The following is a 14,527-nucleotide window of genomic DNA, read 5'->3' on the forward strand; positions in this document are numbered from 1 at the left end:
AACCCATCTCCTTAGCATTATCCTATACTGTCTTCCAGAGGGCATCTTTCATAATTAGCATACAATCAGTTATGAATATCTGGCCTTAAAATAAATCATTTGTCCCAGTAAGTCAGGCAAGCTTATGCCTTTAACTCCCATTTGGAGGTGTCTAGCCCCTTCCTGAATGGTGAACCCTCTCTGGCTGTATTCAGAAAGCAAACCTCCCTTCTATAATGCCTTTGCAACTGACCCACAATGTTTGAAGAGCAAACTAGTATCTTCCTTAAATTCTTAATAATATATTCAGATTGAAAGTGGGACCATACAGCTTTCCAGATAATTCAAAGCACAACAGACTTGCACCTCAGTTTATCAGAAACTCCAAGAAATGTGAAGCAATTTCTTCTACCATGGAACACACCCATGGATGGCAACACAGAGTCACAGTGTCTAGGTTTCTGAACCTCTGCTAATCACCATAGCAACCAGCTAATTCCTTGTGATCAAATGTAAAGCAAATCCAGTACTGCACACTCTCAGTGTGCACAACCCACCAGGATCCATGCACACAGGACTGCAGCCTCGGAGTCACATAGAGCAACAATGGCTGGGATGTACAGTTTATTAAGGTTAATAGGACATGTTATGCCATCACTTAGCATAGTCCAGGTAAACAAATTCCTCATATGAAACTATTCAAACCTATATCTCCATTTAGGGCATGTCCAGTTTAAATAAGCAAATTTCCCCTCTGACAGCATTTGAAGCAGTGGCACTTTCAGGTATTTCTGAATTAAGTGCCTGAACCCATTAGAATCACATATCGTATAATTTTCTAACAGACCCGCAAGCAATTTCACGTTCTCTTCTCCACTTCACCTCCACCTCCTATCACACAGTAAGACTCCTCTTCACACAGTAAGACTCATTTTTCACAAGGATTTTCTACAATTCAGATATGCTCTAAACTCATCCAAACATGCACCATTCTGCACTTAAGAAAAAGTCATACCTTACATCAATGAAGAACTTAAATTCAATTTTAGAAAAGGAGATATAACTGTCTATTGTGAACATTTCTTAGGTTTACATATATGGCTTAAAATAAGCTGCTTAATTTATCTTTTGGAGGCTTCCCAGTGGTATAGAACCTGCCAATGTAGGAGATATAAGAGATGAGGGGTCAATCTCTGGGTTAGGAGGATCCCCTGGAGGAGGGCATGGCAAAAATAAGGTTCTTAGTTTATCTGTTATCTCAACCTAAAAAACCTTATCTACCCACTCAGCCATAAACTGTAACCCGCCATAGTGCTGTTGTTACTGGTGTAATAGAGTCATTCAGGGACTTGCTATGGAGAAGAAAGACTGGGCTATTTAGGATTATATACCCTGTGGAAAAATCTCATGCTTATACTTGAGAGACATGAATACATCAACTATTTTATAATAATGTGAAGGTTAATTATTTTAATGAAACAGCCTTTTCTTCAACCGTACCTACTCTACAGGAGAAACATCTGCTAAACAGGTAAACATACCTGTTTATTTGATAAATTACAGTTAGTCTCCAAAAACAACATCCAGATTAAATGTTTCTGTGATTTTTTTACAATCTTACATTTGAAAAGGTAACAACTGTATGATTTCAAAACTAAGCCACCCTCTTTCCCATCCAACTGTTTTCTTTGAACTGCTTCCTTCAATTTACATTAAATCCATCTACAGCTGTAGGAAAATAAGCCAGAAAAAGAGAAAAAGCAAAGGGCACCACCACCTCCTCCAAGTTCTGAGTCTAAGACTGCATTACTTACTAGACATGTTTCATTCCAGGGGTGCAAACACATTACTGTGACATTGATGAACAATATCATCAAAGAAAAGTCCAGATCAAATGGCATTCCAAACTTCTACTACATTCTCAAGGCTTAATAATTACCTCAGGATTTCCCTGGTGCCTCAGTGTTGAAGAATCCACCAACCAATGCAGGGGGCAAGGGTTCAATCCCTGATCCAGGAAGATCCCACATGCCACAGAGCAACTAAGCCCCTGTGCCACAACTACTGGGCCTATGCTCTGGAGCCTGGAAGCCACAGCTACTGAGCCCACATGCCTCAACTACTAAAACTCATGGCCCAGAACCCATGCTCTGCAACACGAGAAGCCACCACCTTGAGAAGTCCACATACTGCAACTAGAGAGTAGGACTCGCTCAATGCAACTAGAGAAAAACCCCGCACAGCAACAAAGACCCAGCACAGCCAATAAATAAACATATATATTTTTTTAAGTTATTTCTTTGAGTAGCAAACACAATGCACACACACACAAAATGCATACAAAAGCTTTTCTCCCATGAGCTGATTTTCTTTTTATTTACCTTGCTTCTAGTTTACTAAATGCAATCATGATTTAAAGATATTTAATGCCTCAAAAAGGTAGATCTAGGTGATTTGATAAGTGTTTCAGAACAATTTGGAGAAGGACTTCCAATTCTTAAACAGCACATTTCATTTTTTTTTTTTAATTTCAACTTCAAAGGAGTTACCAGCATCATTTTTGTTAAATCAACATGACTTAGGACTGAAACAGAGAAATATAGTTATTTTTTAAAAGTTGTGTGTGCTCACTCACGTCCAGCTCTTTGCCACTCCATGGACCATGGAATTTCCCAGGCAAGAATAGTGGGGTGGGTTGCCATTTCCTCCTGTAGGGGATCTTCCCAACCCAGGGATGAAACTTGTATCTCCTGCACCTCCGGCACTGAGCCACCTGGGAAGCCCTTAAAAACAGTTTTCAGTATTTAAATGTACTGTGGAATATATGATTCTCCTCAGAAGATGGAAAACAGCTTCATTTAAACACCAGTTGTTTTCTCCTCTCACACTGAAACACTTCGAATATGTTTAAATGTAAATTTAATTCTAGTTATTCTTGGCCTAACTTACTTACATCTAACTCAAAAGTTAATTAGGAAAAAAACAATATCAAAGCCTAAATCTAGCTTCTGACAGAGTAATTAAAATCTTAAAAAAATAATTAAAATCCAACCTTGGATCTATGCTTACTTTGGCCTAACAAAAATATGGATAGTTTCCTTGAGGCCTCTTTCTGATTCCTGAGGCGCTTTGTCTCCACTGCACATCCTGACATTTAGAATTTCAGAAACATCAAATAAGAGAGCTAGAGAGAGCATACATTACAAAGAAGTCTGGAGAGGAAAGGCAACTGGCTGTTAGTGAGTGAAAGGGTTGGAACTTAGATGTAGGTTTCCTGATGCCCAGATGTCTACGGTCTTCCCAACAGGCCAGACTTCATCATAAGTGCCCCTTTGATTTGTTCAGTTTTAATTGCATTATTTTCCATGTAAGCAGCTTAGAATTTCAACGTGGAACCGACTGAGCCTGACGTGCTTTTTGTTTTTCATGGTTTTCTACTTTTCCTCCACATAAGGCAACTCAGAACACAGACTAGACATTCAATTAATACTCACTGAATTAAATTTTCAAATATTGTCACCCACACAGACCCTTCCTCCCAGGTCACCCGGGTGTCCTGGAATTCAATTCGACTTAACCAGAATTAGCATAGACCCAACAGGTTAAGGACTCAATCTCATAAGTGTTCCCATAGTACCCATCACAAGCAGAAGGATCCCAGGTTACCACAACTTCTGCTTGACTTTGCTACAAATCAGAGGTTCCCAAGACTCCTCTCCTTGGGCTCAGTAATTTGCTAGCATGGCTCACAGAACCAAGGAAAATAGTTTACTTACTACTGCCAATTTATTACAAAAGATATGTGTTAAAGGATACAAAAGAATAGCAAGAGGAAGAGATACACAGGGAGAGGTCTACAGGGTCCCAAGGGTGGGAGCTTCTGTCCCCATTGAGTCAGGTATACACCACCTTCCTGGCTTGCAGATACATTCCAAGATTCTGAAGCTCTCCAAATGCTGTACTTTGGGGATCTCTATAGAGGCTTCATCCCATCAGTTCAGTTCAGTTCAGTCACTCAGTAGTGTCTGACTCTTTGCAACCCCATGAATTGCACCACGCCAGGCCTCCCTGTCCATCACCAACTCCCAGAGTTCACTCAAACTCACGTCCATTGAGTCGGTGATGCAATCCAGCCATCTCATCCTCTGTTGTCCCCTTCTCCTCCTGCCCCCAATCCCTCCCAGCATCAGGTATCTTTTCCAGTGAGTCAACTCTTCACATGAGGTGGCCAAAGTACTGGAGCTTCAGCTTTAGCATCAGTCCTTCCAAAGAAATCCCAGGGCTGATCTCCTTTAGAATGGACTGGTTGGATCTCCTTGTAGTCCAAGGGACTCTCAAGAGTCTTCTCCAACAACACAGTTCAAAAGCATCAATTTTTCGGCGCTCAGCTTTCTTCAGAGTCCAACTCTCACATCCATACATGATGACTGGAAAAACCATAGCCTTAACTAGACAGATCTTTGTTGGCAAAGTAATGTCTCTGCTTTTGAATATGCTATCTAGGTTGGTCATAACTTTCCTTCCAAGGAGTAAGCGTCTTTTAATTTCATGGCTGCCGTCACCATATGCAGTGATTTTGGAGCCCCAAAAAATAAAGTCTGACACTCTTTCTACTGTTTCCCCATCTATTTCCCATGAAGTGATGGGACCAGATGCCATGATCTTTGTTTTCTGAATGTTGAGCTTTAAGCCAACTTTTTCACTCTCCTCTTTCACTTTCATCAAGAGGCTTTTTAGTTCCTCTTCACTTTCTGCCATGAGGGTGGTGTCATCTGCATATAGGCAAGGTCAATTATTAACTGGTTTTTGAAACCCTCTCTCTCTCCAAAATATGGAGGGGTAGGGCTGAAAGTTCCAAGCTTCTTATCATGGTTTGGTCTTTCTAGTGACCAGCCCCATTCATGAGCCCACCAGGAGTTATCTCATTAGAACAAAAGATGCCCCTATCACCCAGGAAATTCCAAGAGATACAGGAACTCTGTGTCAGACACTCATCACTCAGGAAATCACAAGGGTTTTTAGGAGCTTTTTGTCAGAAACCAGGCTCAAAGACCAAATATTAGCAGGAACAGGGGAGTAGAGACCAAACTAAATGTATTTTTTATTATCTCACTACTTACTAATATTTTGGCCACCTGATGCAAAGAACTGACTCATTGGAAAAGACCCTGATGCTGGGAAAAATTGGGGGCAGGAGGAGAAGAGGGTGACAGAGGATGAGATGGTTGGATGGCATCATTGACTCAATGAACATGAGTCTGAGCAAACTCCAGGAGATAATGAAAGACAGGGAAGCCTGGGGCACTGCAGTCCATGGGGTAGCAAAGAGTTGAATACAACTTAACAACTGAACATTTATCTAAGTATGGACTTCACGGATTCCAACCCTGGAAGAAAGATCTGTCTGGATAAAATAAAATGGTGAGAAGAACTGAGAATTGGGATGGAATAGTGGAGAAAGAAAAGCTGAACAAAGACACATAATCTATAAATCCCTAAGGATGTGCCAGGTATGCAGGTCTTTAACTAAAGTCAGAATAGGGCAAGAACTGTGAGTCTCTACTTTGTGTGTTCATTGCTTAGCTTTTGGTGGTTTTCCAGTTTGGGGTTTTGTTTTGTTTTGCTCTTGGTTACCTAGTAAAGTCACTGTGTAAAAAATTCCAACCCTGTTTAAACTAAGAAGAAAAGGAGAATTGTCCCTCTCTAGACGTGGCTGACAGGAATTTCAGAGGCTCTGGATGAGCAAGGCACTCTGGTCACAGTTGTGGTGCCAACTGGAAGCACAAAAAGACACAGCGAGGTTAGCGCAGGAGAGCAGGGGAGCGGGGAGCCTTAGAAGACAAGGGGCCTCAGAGCTGGCTTAGACAGGACTGGAAAATCCCATCAGAGGGCTGGTTTGCAATCTGCAGAGCAGCACTGTAGGACTTCCCCAGGGAACTGAATTAGGGAGGTCATTTGAATCTTTCTGCCTGCAAACTGTTAGCCAGGTAACTAAAAAAAAAAAAAAAAAAAGAAAGAAATTAATTCTATTAATATATTTGCTTTATTTCTTTGGCATGCTAAAATAGCCGCTGGTGTTTAGTATACTCCTAGACCCAGGAAGAAAGGATTAAATGTTTAAAGAATGTTTGAGAATACATTTTAAAAATCAAAAAGTAAATAGCTTCCTTCCTGGCACATTATTGACCAGGGGATTGAAGCAGGAATCAATGCCTGTGGCCAGCAATTTGTTATGTAAGTGAATATTGAAATGTTTCCAGTCAATAACATTTGGGTAACAAAAGATGCATTAATAAGTCTCTGGTTAATAACATGCTAGCCACGTATGTAGCACCTATAAGTAATTAGCAACCTAGGCTCTATAAAAGTTGTAGCTTCAAACCAGTAAAACAGACTAGTCTATGACAAAGCCTCACTGATGAGACACTGGCTCCAAGTTGGGGCTCTGTGGTCACTGGAACTAAGATGCAGTTTCTGGGGCTTTTTCTGAGCAGTGTCCCAGAATCAGGAATTCAAGGCTGCCAGGATTCCACATATTTCTTCCACTTGCTGCTGTGCCTGCAGAGTGATGCTGCATGGTATGATACATGTTCAATGTCCCCTTAGTGCCCCTGAATGTCTGGGTCTGACTGGAGCTGGTGATGAGAGCAATGAAAATTGTGTATGCTTGGAAGTTCCTTCTTGCCATAAAAATCTTTACTGTATAATGTTCACATCATTAGAAAAGTAGAACCACAGCACTTTAACCAGAGGAAAATCCTGTCGCGCTCTCTCTGTGTAGAAGAAATGTTGAAATAGATTAGCAGTAACTAGACAAATAAATGGAATTCCTTTTAAAAATTTGAGTATGTAACCCTAAAGTAAATGAGCAGATGATCATTTAATGCATTCAGGACGTCTTATGCATTCAAAATAATAAAAGTAATGTTAAAATCAACATAACAAATGAGTTTTAATTATAACTCTATCCCATTTTATAAATTTGATCATGTTTGCTAAAAGAAGCACTTTTCCTGACAATTTAGCCCCCTCATTTTAGCTGTATGCCCTTGAAAATTCATTTTTGTATTAAAAGTTTTATAGAATGTATTAACAATAACAAGCATGAAATTACAATGTGTTTTCTTCTACTTCTAGTGAAGATTTTGATTATAAAGTAAGGATTGTCTATTCACCATTCATTCAAAAATTTCTCCCTAATTAAATAAAATGTAATTTCAACCTTATACAAACTAAATTTTAAACCAAATTGTTTTGTAGCAGAATATAAACAGTAAACAAAGTATATGTCCACACTAACAAATTAAGCATCTTGGCAAATAATCACATATTTTTTTAAGAAATAAATTTAAGGCAGGAGATATATTCATATTTCAATCAGAATAATAAATGATTGTTATTTTCCCAAAACTGCTACAATATACCACTAACATAACCAAGGCGTGAAAAATACTTATCAATCCATCTAGTAACTAAATACGTAAATGCACTCACCTGAATTAGTTTTTTTAAGAGATTTATATTTAAAAACTAAATCAAAATCATTAACAGATGTTGATTTGTCTCTTTTAATACACAGAAGCAAACATGAAATGGAAATTTTTCCCCCAAGTATAAAATAACATACCTCCAGTCTTGGAATTTTCTTTTAAATAAAGTTATCCTGAATGGGAAACATTTTAATGTTTAAATAAGTTTTTATTTAAGGTTTGTGTAATTTTATTTTATCATAATCAGTATTTTTTAAAGGAGCACTCTTATGACACAGTTGAGGGTAGTAATAAACTCAGCAGCACCATAACCAAACACAGGTTGCAACATAATAGACTGTAAGATAGTAAGTAGCAAATCAACTGTTTCAGTTTTTAAAAAGACAGTAAGTAGCATAATGACAACAAATCATAATACACTATTTATAATTCTACTCCTCTACATAACTATTTCTTGGCTAATTAAAGTCTCAATTGTGAAAATTAGTTCTGTAATTTTAGTTTAGTGAGGCAAACACTGCAGCAAATGCAAAGAAGTAAAATGTAAAAGGAAATATCCGTCATTTAAAAAGTAGCAATTTCTCAGTTTTGCCTAAGTTTTATAGCAATGGTTGAAGAATACTCACTGATAAATGTGCTAAATATTTCCTCCCAGGAATGAAGCCACAAATTCATAACCAAGTTTCTAGACCAAATTTCTAGAACACACACAAGCTCTGAAGAAGAAATATGCATCTCCTTTCCAACCGGGCATCAGTGTTTTATTCATTTTGTATCGTAAGCACACTATTTACACCAAAGTACATGTCTAGTTAGCATCGAGCACCAGGTTTAAAAAGATGTAACAGAGAAGCTCTCTGTTTGAATTCAAATGCCACAGAAATCACTGGTGAAGTCTAAAATGAAAAACAGCTCTCTCAAATGCCAGAGCCAGCTGCTACTGTCCACAATCCGACTCTTTCCAAGAGGAACAGCAGATCTGCAGAAGACATGGCTTAAGTGGGAACATCGTTTCCTAAAAGTGGGCAAAGGGTTTCTGTACAGGGCCTAAGGAAATAATTTCGAAGTTGCAGGCCATACAGCCTCTGTGACAATCACCACTCCACTCTGCCTTGTGGCACCAGGGCAGACACTGATGATACATTAATGAATGAATGTGGCTATGAGCCAGTAAATCTTTATGGACCCTGAATACTGGATTTCATACAACTTTTACATGGCATGATATGTTATTTTCCTTTTGATACTTTTTAGCTTTTTAAAAATATGAAAGCCACCTTTAGCTCACTAGCCATACAAAAGCAAGTAGCTGTTTATAGTTCACCGGATTTGGCCCATGGGCTGTAGTTTGCTGCAAGTATCAGCAAAGGGTTTCCTTTAGGCTCTGTCTGTCCCTTTCCCCTCCATTTACACAAACCTACAAATTAGTGCTCTTTAGCAAAGTGGCCCTTTTGCTTCTTTCAGATCTCTGATGCCCAGTATCTATGTTTTTCCCATAGGTCTCAAAAGCTCAACAGAACAATGGTCAGGATAGACATGGAGTGTGGCCTGAAGAAAGGATAGAAACCCTCTTCTTTTGCTTTCAGTCATCTGATCTTCTATAAATGACACACCATCCAAATGTTCATTTCACCATCTATAAGAGGATCATGATATCCAACCACCTGAAAGTATTTTTGAAGGTGTGATTTTACATTGAGAAAGGTAGGTAGAGCAGAAAACTCCACATGTGGAGGAGAGTTGCCAAAAACTTGTTCAGAAACAAGGCCTAGCTTGATGTTTCATGGGTAAGTTCCTTGATTATGATGGTGTATGGGTCCCAGGGAGAGAGAGTGAATTTAGTTAAAACTCCAGGGAAAGAAACAGCTAACAATCCCATTGACTGCATGCCACTTTTCATAATTTCCAAGGTGGTCTGAAACATAACAAACATTAACTGAGAATCTTCTGTGTTAAAAGAACAGGAAAAGTAGTATGAGGAGCATAAAAAGGAATAAGACTCAACCCTTAGGCCAAAGAATGTATCATTAATTAAACATAAACATCTATCATGTTACAAAGCAGATATGATTTGTATAAATCAATAGCATTAAGAAGTTAGAAAGAGAGCCCCCCAAAAAAATAGTAGGGGGAAGAATTTCTTAGGAGCTAGATTTAAATAAAGAACAGAATTTCAAGGAGAACAGACACAAATTTGAGAGACATATACACGTACATCTAGAGTTATAGGATATGTGGATTCTCAATTCCACCAGATGTTACTAAATTTTCTCCAAAATGTTGTACTTCCATTAACAGTTTGAAACTTCATCCTCACAACAGTTGGTGTGATCACAGTTTATTTTTTAAATGCTTTAGTCAATGTGATGGGTAGAAAAGGATATCTTAATTTCATTTTCATCTCTGGTCCTCTCTTTCTCTTGAATTGTTTCATATGTCTATTTTTATATGAACACAAGGCAGAAGCTGGTCATTCTATGTGGCTGGAACTCAGGACACAGAAAGTACACAGAGGACAAGCCTCCCTCTCTTCTGGAGGTTTCTCCGGGACCTTGGTCTTTTCCTCTCCACCCCGTAAATTGCCAGTTTACATCAGCAGATAGGGACAACCTTCCTTTTCCTTCATGAATGTGCCAGGGTAAATTAAAGAGTTTATAAATGAACATGCTTGAAAAATACTGGTCTTGACAGAAACATCTGAAACCACTTCCTCCATTTTTCCCTAAAACTTGGTTTCTGCCCAATTTAGACCATGGATGGTCAAGGTACCTTAGAAAACACACAAAATGTTGATCCAGCTCTGGAGGCCTGATTACAAATCCTTGGCAGGAATACATCACTGCTTTCTCATCTCACTGAGAAGGCAAAAAAAGTGCAGGAAACATAAATTAGGGAAAGAACTTGATTTGCTGACACTCATTAGGAGGGTTTTGCCTCGAAAGCTCCCCTGGAAATAAAATTTTAAGGCAAAATTCCTATAAATGATTCTAGGAGAAAATGATTATTTTTAACCAAATCCTTGTACAGAGTCTTTCCACACTGAGAATAAAGTGGCAATCAAACAGGAATGAATGCAGTACACAGCAGAACTCTCAGTCAAGAGAACAAAAAGCAGTATTTTCAACTTCAGTTAACACACAGCATCAAAGCTAGGAAAAACTATAGTCCAAAAACTGATTAAGGTGATTCGAACAGTACATTCTCTACTATAGTGGAAAAACTGAAAATCACTACAAGTATTTGTTTCGGAAAAAAAGCATTAGTTGCTCAGTCATGTCCAACTCTTTGCGACCCCATGGACTGTAGCCCACCAGTCTCCTCTGTCCCTGGGATTCTCTAGGCAAGAATAATGGAGTGGGTTGGATTGCCATGCCCTTCACCAGGTGATCTTCTGACCCAGGGATTGAACCTGGACCTCCTGAAATGCAGGCAGATTCTTTACCGTCTGAGCCACCAGGGAAGTTTAGAGTGGCTAACATCATCCCAGTAATACCGTAATACCACATGGTCTCGAATACAAATGGATTTGTCTAATCCAGTGGTTCCCAATCCTGGGCAATTGTGTCCCTTGGAAGACATATGATTATTTTTCATTTTAAGACATATATCACATTCACACCTGAAGAAGCGTGCTCTGTATCCAATAGGTGGAGACGAAGGATGCAGCTAAACATTGTAAAATGCACTGAGTAGTCGCGCACAATAAATAGTTATCTGGTTCAAAACGTAAATAAGGCCTGGTCTAATCTATTTCTTCATGGCTAGCTGGGATATATTGGCAAAAATAAGGGGTTAGAGATGATAAGCATTCCTTAAACACCTCCTATTGAGTAAGCTAGAAAACACAGAGTTCTGAAGTTTGCTTGATACTGACATAAAGTTTGCAATTAAGCAATTTTCAGTTGTAATATATTAGAAAGAAAATGGAACACAATTCATGATTCTCCCTATGTCATCAAGCACTTTACCATCTATATATATTAGCTTACCACATCTACTTATACAGCAGTTCATAATCAAACTGTCTGCTGCTGCTAAGTCACTTCAGTCATGTCCGATTCTGTGCGACCCCATAGATGGCAGCCTGCCAGGCTCCCCCATCCCTGGGATTCTCCAGGCAAGAATACTGGAGTGGGTTTCCATTTCCTTCTCCAATGCAGGAAAGTGAAAAGTGAAAGTGAAGTCACTCAGTCGTGTCCGACTCTTCGCCGCGACCCCATGGACTGCAGCCTACCAGGCTCCTCCGTCCATGGGGCTTTCCAGGCAAGAGTACTGGAGTGGGGTGCCATCGCCTTCTCAGCTGCACCTTATAAGTCAATATATTTCTGAATTTATATGATTCTGAATTTCCCATGCCCACTCTCCAAAACAGTCTTCAGATTTCAGCAGTGGGTTTTATACGGTCACTTTCTGAAAAAAAGCATTCATATCTGAAATTTCCTTCTCTGATGTTGCAATGCGTTAAAACTTTACAGTCCACCTCCATGAAACTTAAAAGTCAAATTAGGAAAGGAAGATGATTGTGAATGTAAACCTGAATGCAACCACAAAGAGATGCCTTCTATAAAAAATAAGGAGTGCTGAGAATGAAGTGAAACAAAATATGCAAAGGCTGGAAAGGTCCCTCTAAAAGAAGCAAAACCCTTAGAGGTTATTTTATTTTCCAGTAAGTTTCGTTGGGTGTTTCAACAAAGAAAGTCATTTTCCTGGGAATTATTTTTTGTCTCCTTTTCCAAGTTTGCTGAAGGCATTTTCTTGTCTAGATGTTACACTAAAAGATAATTTTAAAGTAATGGAAAATTTTTAGTTAAAATTTAAAGGAACCACAAAGGGTTGAGAAACTCATTTTGAAGCCATCGCATATACCTGAGAAAAAGAAAAGGATCCTGTAACTGACAAAAATCTATCTGAATGCTAAAGTTTCTCAAGCTAACAAAGCACGTACTGTTTGTTGTTTGGCAGGAATGTAGAAAGATGGGCAACTCACTCCACTGCAGTTTTCTGAAACACAGATGAAGACAAACGTATTGCTTACATGGACTTATTGGGTTTTACACCAAATGTTCGGAATGTAGACCTAAAATAGAAATTTCTGTCCTTGTGCTTAAGTAAAATTCAAACAGAAAGAGCCCTATTTACTCACCTACCATAAAAAGACAAAATGATCTTAATTTAAAAAAAAAAAAAAAAAGCAGTACAGCAGAAGGACATTTAAATGCAAGATTTAATTTCAGAGCATTGAGTTAAGAGTACAAAAGTGGAAAAGCCCAAGGATATCGATGTGCAGTAAATGGATGCAAAGTATGCTTCCACTAACATGTGGTGAGGTTCTCTTTAATCTTGCTAAATGTAAAAAGTTGTGTTTTAGGTGACCTTGACTGGACTACAGACTGCAGTTCCAGCTTCTGAAAACAAGGAACGGCATCAGGCTTAGAGAGAATGTGCCTAAAGGCAAGAGAAGCGTCCCCTCCAAATCCCCAAGGAGGAAAGCTGCCGCCCGGAGGAAGGTATTGGGTAGCCAAGCCATCTTACTGAAAACAACCAAGGTTTTTGAACGCTGTTTTTGGCAGGAGGTAGGTGTTACCGGCAGCTTCCTGGGGCGCTGGAAGGAATGTGTCACCATCAATCAGAAAGTACACTGAGCCCCGTGTTTAGGTCACAGAGGGAGTACCGCCTCGTCCAGTAAGGATAAATCCTGCCAACTCCAGCAAAAAAGGAGAAAGAAAAGTTGCAGGAAAGGTGTTGGCGCCCAGGGACCTTCAAACCCAAAAGGAAACTCCCAACTTGTGTTGCAGAAAACCAGGCGCTCTCGGGTTCCGGAGGATTCCAAGAGCCCATGAGGGCGGATGCTCGTACATTGCTCTCGGGACCAGCACCGCCCGAGCTCAGCTCTGGGGAAGACCTGGGCGGTGCTGGGAAGAAAGGACAGTCCGCCCCACCCACCTCGGTGGTCCTGGCGGAAGGACAGACTCGCTCCAAATAAACCTCCGCGGACCTGGGAGGGACGGGTCCCCCTCCACCTACTCATCTGGCTGGCCCCACGCGAAGGGCCAGCGGATGAATGAACCGCAAATCCGGTCCGGCCTCGCGGGACAGGACGGCCCGCGGGAGCGCTCACCTGTGGGGATACTGGAGGGCTTCTCGGAGTCTGCACCTAGGCAGGGATTCCAGGGCTGGAGAACCAGAGCCACCAGCAGCAGCAGGGGCTGCGTCTTCACAGTGCACCACCCCATCTTCGGCCCCTCGAGGGCCCGCGCGGGCTCCGGCACCCCAGCCGCCCGGCAGCGGCGCACTTCTCGCGAGAGCGGGGACCCCCTGGTCCGCCCCGGGTCGAGGACAGCAGGCGGGAGCGGGCGGGCGGAGTGTGCGCGGGGGACTGGCGGGCGGCAACGCGAGCGGGGCGGAGAGCGACGCGGGAAAGTCGGCGGTCTGTGAAGCACAGGACGGCGGGCGCCGCGGGCGACTTATAGCCTCCCCGAGGGGGAGGCGACGGGGCGGGTTGCGCCCCGGCTATTGGCCGCCGGCTGACCCGCCGCGCCGCTGCGTGCACCGTGCGGTCGCCTTGGCTCGCCTGCCCCAGCCCCACGTCTGGGATTGTTTGCTCCACTCCGACCTATTTAAGGAGCCGTCTGCGGCTACGTGTGGAGGCTCACGCAGAGCTTCTGGATGGTACCAGGAAGCTTGTAGTTCGGTTTGGGAGTGGGCCTGAGGAGGCGGGGAGGAGACGCCCGCAGTCTGGCCGGCGGGCGGCGCTCCCCGCTCCCTACTCTGCGTTCCCCAAGTGACCCGAGCTTCCCGGTAGCCTCAGAGGGTGCGAATCTGTTCTCTCCTCTGGATTGAGATCCTACCCTCGGGTCAGAAGCGACTACAAATCTCGGTAATGTTGGCTGAGTGGGACCTCACCAGGCCTTGAGCGCTGAAGATGTACACACCCACACTTACCCCACACTCCCGTTAACTCAGGCGAGTTTCTAAACCTTGTGAAAGAAAGGCCCTGTTTTTACTTTACTCTGTAAACCGAAAGTTTTTATTGTCCATTGAACATTTCTTCTTCCTCT

At 41.4% G+C, this 14,527-nt stretch overlaps 1 protein-coding gene across 2 annotated transcripts in view; it reads right to left on the reverse strand.

The window, feature by feature from the left end:
- The window catches only part of PLOD2 (procollagen-lysine,2-oxoglutarate 5-dioxygenase 2), a 119,508-nt gene extending 105,551 nt beyond the window's left edge, over positions 1–13,957 (reverse strand). Inside the window, exon 1 of one of the 2 annotated variants that reach the window (XM_040234306.1) lies at positions 13,588–13,957. In XM_040234306.1, the coding sequence (XP_040090240.1) occupies positions 13,588–13,702 (115 nt within the window). In that variant the 5' untranslated portion in view covers positions 13,703–13,957. The remainder of the gene's footprint in view (positions 1–13,587) is intronic. The other variant, XM_040234296.1, reaches the window with a different exon arrangement.
- Positions 13,958–14,527: the final 570 nt, after the last annotated feature.

This window comes from Oryx dammah, unplaced genomic scaffold (assembly GCF_014754425.2).
Source record: "Oryx dammah isolate SB20612 unplaced genomic scaffold, SCBI_Odam_1.1 HiC_scaffold_2, whole genome shotgun sequence".
NCBI classification, from domain to species: domain Eukaryota; kingdom Metazoa; phylum Chordata; class Mammalia; order Artiodactyla; family Bovidae; genus Oryx; species Oryx dammah.